This window comes from Musca vetustissima, unplaced genomic scaffold (genome assembly GCF_032173495.1).
Source record: "Musca vetustissima isolate MV318-11 ecotype Yass unplaced genomic scaffold, APGP_CSIRO_Mvet_v1 utg316508, whole genome shotgun sequence".
NCBI lineage: Eukaryota > Metazoa > Arthropoda > Insecta > Diptera > Muscidae > Musca > Musca vetustissima.
In genome coordinates, this window is record NW_026887320.1 from 3,926 (window position 1) to 11,420 (window position 7,495).

Sequence of the window (7,495 nt, forward strand, 5' to 3'; positions counted from 1 at the left end):
TGGACACGCGCATAGATCCGTTGGGAGAGTAATTTTCGTTCTCTCGGTACAGATCGCATATGTTAAAGCATTGCAAAGCATACGACATGTTTGATGTCGTGAATAATGTTGAGTTCGAACACAGAACTTTGATTGTATTGGTACTCTCTCAAAGCGCCTGCGGGCGCCTATTTGGTGAACATTGTTATAAATATTTCCTTTAATACAAATATTCTTTCTATTGCTTTTTCTTTCTATTTTTAGTTCTGCGTGATGAATTTCGCATAGAACCCCAGAATACACGCATAGCTCAAGGTGATACCGCCCTCTTGGAATGTTCAGCACCACGTGGCGTACCCGAACCGGTGGTGTTGTGGAAAAAAGGTGGCAACATAATCGATTTTGAATCATCGAAACGTATACGCATTGTTGATGGTGGCAATTTAGCCATACAGGATGCTCGACAAAGTGATGAGGGTCAATATCAGTGTATTGCAAAAAATCCTGTTGGCGTTCGAGAATCAGCGATAGCCACATTGAAAGTTCATGGTAAGTTAATGGCTGTGAATTAATTCATAACCCTTTTGGAAAATAACTCACACTTATACACTTACATACACACAAATTAACTTCATCAATAATACATTTACTAATCTGTCAATTAAACCAAAACTGAATTGAGAAAAAAGGAAACTGCAAAAAAACCCCATCAAATTCTTTAAAAGATAATCTGAAAATGTCTGTAAAAAATATTAATACCTTTATTTCCCCAGTGATTGCTTACACACACGTATACCCACAAACCAACAAATCAACCATAATATATTTGTATTTTTAACCCCAGTCATCTATCTGTTCAAGTTTTTTTTTCTAAAATTGTGTTATATTTCTTGTTTTTCTTCCATCTCCTACCCTAGTGAAACCATTTATAATACGTGGCCCCCATGATCAAACGGTTTTAGAAGGTTCATCAGTAACATTCCCCTGTCGTGTTGGCGGTGATCCAATGCCTGATGTTTTATGGCTGCGTACAGCTTCTGGCGGCAATATGCCATTAGGTAAGTTTTACAATCCAAATGACACAGCCATCAATACGCTGGCAAACTGACAACAACATCTACAACGACAAGAACAACAACAGCAACACATACACCGACGACCTATCTATGAAGTGTTTCCTACACTGACACCTACATTTTGTCATTTGATGTTTGTAGCCATCCGTCCTCTCACCTAGCATCGTCTTTCATATTCAGTTTATTTAGGTTAAGTGCTGTGATGTATTAGAATCGATTTGTTTCATTTTTTCTAGCGAACGAGTTACGAGGATATACTCCATGGTATTTGTGAAGGAACAGTGGGGGGAAATTCTAACTCAGTAAATTTTTTGGAAATCTGGGAGATTTATTTATAAAAATTTGTATGAAACCAGTATGGAAGGTACCAAAATTGGACTAAATGGTACCCTACCCCACATTGGATTACTTTTATGAAGGACTCTAAGAATTTTATAAGAATAAGTATGGGCTCCACATTTTTCTAAAAAACAATTTATATATTAAAAAATAAAATTTAGAACACCCTATTGTTTGTCTTAATAAATAGCCCCCATTGTGAATTAAACATCGCCTAAACGAACCAACACCACCAACACCTTTGCAAAGCATCACAAGTTACAATATCATTAGATTTTTTGAAACCGGTGTATTCTTGTGTGGGTGTATGTTTCATGTAGTGGTAAATGTTACAGGTTATGCATCAGTTAGAGAGTAAATGTTGTTTTTTTCTCTCTCTCGAAAAACCCTTTTATCGCTAGCTTGTGGTGGAATTGAGGATTTACAGTGATAGACAACTGAAAGCGAACGAAGATAAGCATCCAAAAATATATTGGTGTAGGTGAGAAAGGGAGGACGAAGTTATTGATGTATGGTTATTTAAGTTTGTGGTCGTATAACAAAGTGACAGCTGACGTTACAAATATAGAGGAAACTACCAAATAATTGTGTGTACTATTGAGATTTATGGCATGTGTCCGGGTGAGTGAGCCTACAAAAGAAAATTTACTTTGATTTTGGTTTTTGATTGTAAGGAATAGTAATACCTACATATATAGGAAATAGGAAGGTATAAAATAGTGGGAAATAGAAGCAGGTTGTTAGAAAAATCCTTTAGAAATTCTTCTATTAGCTATACACCTTGGTAAATAATCATATAAAAGTCTACTGATTGGAACAAGTCTACCTCCCAAAAAGCCTTTCATATATATATATATATATATATATATTTATACCCTACACAACTACGTTGTCATGGTATTATAGCTTTGTGCAGCCCCAAGAGTTTGTAACACCGCGAAATATTGGTCCTAGACCCACCTTCAAGTATACCGATCGTCATATCTCGACTAGCTGAGTCGATTTAGACATGTGTGTCCGTCCGTCCGTCTGTCCATTATAATTTGTAAACACGATACAGGCCACAGTTATAGACCAATCTTCACGAAATTTTGCATGTAGGATGGGTTCTGGCCAATGAGACCCCTATTGTTTTTGGAAAAGATCGGTTAATATTTATGGTATGAAATGAACCAAAATCTTTATTTTTGTTTGATTTTCTGGTCGCTCCAGACGCCGCTATTATGGCCCAAACACCGCGAATTTTTGCATGGAGAAGGGGATCGGGTCAAAGAATAAGCATGCCTGTTTTGATAAAGATCGGTCAATATTTAGCGGGTCAAATGGACCCTAACTTTTGTGTGAAAAACTACAAAATTTGTATTCTATAGCGTATATATTTACCACTGAAGGACATAGACCCGAGAAGTTGATAGTATATCCGAGAGGAGTGGTTGACCTTTAAATTGATACCAATTATGTTGTCGTAGGTACTCGTATGCGGGAGTTACACTTAAATATTTACAGGTGCTTACGTATTCATATATTATTTAGTAACCTATTACCACACTGGAGGGCGGAAATATAGCGCTGATCGCTTTGAAATGTTCCATGAGGTTCCAGTTATGGTCAAGGACAACGCCTAAAATGTTAGGTGATGATCAGATAATAACTTTTCGGATGAAGTGGACCGAAAATTCAATTATTTGTACTTTTCGAGTCGAAAGCCGAACATCACAACACAACCCACGGTGAAGGGAATCTGAACAAGTAATTAGAGGGGCTGTACTGATTATTAGTAACATTTGCTGACCTCTAGCCAGTCAAAAGTGTGCAAAGATCGCGAAATATTGCCCAATCTCAGAATATAGAACCACAAAAAGTTAGATTTTCATGGACGTTGTGTAGGGTATCGTATGGTCGGCCCCGTCCGACTATACTGCTCCGCTCACTGGTTTAAGTTCAAAATAGTCCTATTTTTTTATCTTGGCCATTCCCTTCTAAAATCTTAGAATAATCTGCTCTAATTACACCATTTCAGCAAAATCTGTTCAATTCACATTTCTTGGTCAATATAACAATTTGAAAAATTAAAAAAAAAATCTTTTGAAATCCATACTGAAACATTTTTATTAGTCCTTTAAAAACTCTCATAAATATATTGTTTAAAATTATTCCGTGTAACTCTCACAAAATTCATCCCAAATAGTTCATACTGCAAATCCTAAATCTAAATCCACTCTTATGTACCCTCCAGAAAAGACCTTAAAAAAGTCACTCTTATTAGTGTCTGTGTCAGTCTGAAAAGGCTTTAAAAAATCCACGACACTGGTTTGGGGTTCAGCGGACAAATCCTGAAGAAATCCATCCTTTTAAATTGAACTGTTACTAGGCATTGAGTTCCGTTTAAAATCCCCCAAAAATCCATTGAAAATCCTTCTTAAAAGCTCCACTCTCTATACTACGCTTAAAGTCCCTTTTCCAGACTTTAGATCCTTCGCATAATACCCTCTAAAAACCACACTTAAAAACTCCACTGTCTATACCGGGCTTAAATTTACATTTTTGTGCTTTGGCTTCTGCCCAAATAACCTTTACAAATCTTTGTCCTCCACGCTTTGTCCTCCTCAAAGGACCTCTAAAAATCCACGTTTGTTCCTGCTTAATTTTTTTTTTTAATTCTCGAACAACATAAAATGTAATTTCAAAATCCTCGCTTGGATTTCCTAAAAAACCCCCTTTAAATATCCATCATTGGTCCTTCTGAAAGTTGCTCTAATTATCCATAATTGGTCCTCCTGAAATCCACATTGGCCCTTCTGGAATGTCCTTTAAAAGTTCACGTATGATTCTCCTGAAAAGTCATTTAAAACCCACGATTGGATCTCCTCAAAATAACTTTAAACGATTGTTCCTCTTCAAATGTCCTTTAAAAATCCATCATAAGTCCTCCTGATAGTCCTTTCAAAATTGTCGAATGGTTCTCCTGTCCTTTAAAAATCCACGATTGTTCTTTCTGAAATGTTCCACATCAAAGGAACTTTTAAAAATTTAGGCTTCGTCCTTCACCTTTAGTGCCTGTTAAAATCCACGTTTGGTGCTCCTGAAGTATCCTTCAAAGATCCACACTTAATCGTCCTCTACTATCCTTTAAAATCAACATTTGATCCTCACGAAATCACTTCTTGTCTTCGAAATTCTATTACAAATCCACGCTTTTCTACTTCATGTTTACCTGGCTATTTCATGTTTAATCTAAGCATACTTATCCTAGGGTTATTTTCGTAAGTCATTTAAAAGACCCGATGAGCAAACTTTCGGCTTTTTCCAAAATTACTTCGAGTTCGAACGATAGCACACTTTTTAGTCCCCAAATAGTCTTGAAAATTGCATAGAAGACTCTGTTTGTGACTTAAAATCATTTTAATATCCAAGATTACTAGGTTTTGATTATATTGTAAAAACGTGATCACGCATACTTGACTTAATGTTATCCTCATAAGAAGGTTCGCATTATAATTTCATTAGAAATCCGAACTTAATATTTTGTATGTGGCCTAGGCAAATGCCCCCTAACATTTGGGATTATCTCCTTTCAAGGCCTTAAAAAATCGATTTGCCATCCATAGACCAAAACTACTACTAATCTTCCAAAAACATGGACAAATCACTTCTTCCTTCTATTTAATTTTTAAATAGTTACTGATATGATCCTCTTGGGTCCTCTTAAAAATCCGCTACTATACAACATAATAACGTATAATTTATGTTGGAGGACAAGACAAATTTTGACGTGGACGTATTATTAATTTTTTCTATATAAAACTAATTTGTATCCGTTATCTGTCTCATAGATCGTGTCAGTGTACTGGAAGATCGAAGTTTGCGATTGGAGCGTGTCACTGTGGCTGATGAGGGTGAATATAGCTGTGAGGCTGATAACATTGTGGGAGCCATTTCAGCCATGGGTACTCTGACAGTATACGGTAAGTCTAATAAAAATTACACATAAACAAAAATTATCTTATATACATATATAGAAATTGTAATAACTACTTATCGCTAAAATAAACAAATATATAACACCCTTCCTCTATATCTCTCTCCCTCTATGTGTATTTTGGTAATTACTCTCCCGTGTAGCACCACCCAAATTTTTACAACGTCCCACTAGTAAATCTGTAGAATTGGGTGCCGACACTTCATTTGAATGTCGTGCCACCGGCAATCCTCGCCCCACAATCTTTTGGACCATTAAAAATAATAGAACCATCATATTCCCCGGTGCACCACCGTTAGATCGTTTCCAATCGATTAATACCGAAGAGGGTCACTCCATATTGACGCTAACGAAATTTCAACGCAGTGACAAAGATTTAGTTATTGTCTGCAATGCCATGAACGAAGTGGCCACCATAACCACACGGGCACAATTAACTTTAGACTCACAGGAAGATAGACCACCGCCAATCATCATAATGGGACCGGTTAATCAAACACTACCTGTCAAAAGTTTGGCCACACTGCATTGCAAGGCAATTGGACTGCCTAACCCCACCATTTCGTGGTATCGTGACGGCATACCCATTCATCCGACGGCAAAAGTTAATTTGACCACAGCAGGTGATTTAATAATTTCCGATTTAGATAGGCAACAGGATCAGGGCCTGTATACATGTGTGGCCAGCAGTCGTACGGGCAAGAGTACATGGAGTGGCTATTTGCGCATCGAAGTGCCCACAAATCCCAACATCAAATTCTATCGGGCACCTGAACAAAGTAAGTGTCCTTCAGCTCCTGGTCAACCGAAAGTATTAAATGCAAGTGCCGATTCACTGACCATCGTCTGGCCAACAAGTGATAAGCCAGGAGCCTCACCACTGCTGGGCTATTCGGTGGAAATGTATTCGACGAATAAAAGTAAAACATGGATACCGATTGCATCACGCCTGATTGAACCTATTTTCACAGTTGATGGGTTGACAAATGGTGCGGCATACATGTTTATTGTGCGCGCCGAGAATGCCTTGGGTTTCTCCCCGCCCTCACCCATATCTGAACCGATAACAGCCGGCCAGCTAGTGACCAGGGGTAGTCATCGTGGTGCCGGCAGCGGCATGAATGGTGCGGGTGGTGTCAATGAAGATTTGATGTTCGCCGAAGTGGAGACGTTGTTGCAAACGAACGACGTTGTTGAACTACTTGAAGCCAATGCCACAGACTCGACTAGTGTACGGCTGGCATGGGACATCGATAGCGGCCAATATATTGAAGGATTTTATATTTATGCACGTGAACTACATTCGGCCGAGTATAAAATGATGACAGTCTTAAATGCGGGCAATGGTGCGAGCGCGTGTACCGTTAATGGTTTGGCTAAGGCGAGTAAATACGAGTTTTTTCTTGTGCCATTTTACAAGAGCGTCATAGGAAAGCCAACAAATTCGAAGCAATGCTCAACAATGGAAGATGGTAAGTAGAAGGTGTTGATGGCGTTGTTGTTGTTTTGTTGTTGTAGTTAATAGTTTATGATTCGAGTAGCAAATTATCAAAAGTAGCAATTCACACCAAAGGTCTCCCAATGAAGAAAAATATTGAAAAAATCTACGCTTATTGTTCATATAGGATTCTCCTAAAAATATTAAAAAATCTGCGCTTAATGTTCTTATCCTCCAAAAATATTTAATAAATTTGCAACTAAAGACCTTACAGAATCCTCCTAAAAATATTTAAAAAATTTACTCTTAATGTCCTCATATGGTCTTGTTAGAAATATTTAAAAAGAAATCTACTCATAATGTCCTTATAGGGTCCTGCTCAAAATATTTAAAAAGTCTACAACTAATGTCCTTATAGGATCCTGTTGAAAATATTAAAAAATTTACCTTTAATGTCCTTATAGGATCCTGACAAAATTTCTTTTAAAGTCTACGCTTAATGTCCTTATCGGATCCTTTTAAAATGTTTACAAAATCTGCCGTTAATATCCTTATAGGATCCTTTCAATAATATTTACAAAATCTAACCTTAATGTCCTTACAGGATCCTTTTAAAAATATTAAAAAAATACGCTTAATGTCCGTTTAGGATCCTGTTAAAAATATATAAAAAAATCTACGCTT

General features: G+C 37.2%; 1 protein-coding gene across 1 annotated transcript; it reads left to right on the forward strand.

Annotated features, from left to right (window-relative positions):
• Positions 1 to 243: 243 nt before the first annotated feature.
• Positions 244 to 6,845, forward strand: LOC133334874 (protein sax-3-like; the record flags this gene model as incomplete). The annotated part of the gene is made up of 4 exons (XM_061543189.1): positions 244 to 528; positions 897 to 1,037; positions 5,228 to 5,359; positions 5,517 to 6,845. Coding segments are annotated over 4 exons (1,887 nt in total), but the record flags the coding sequence as incomplete, so codon positions are not given.
• Positions 6,846 to 7,495: the final 650 nt, after the last annotated feature.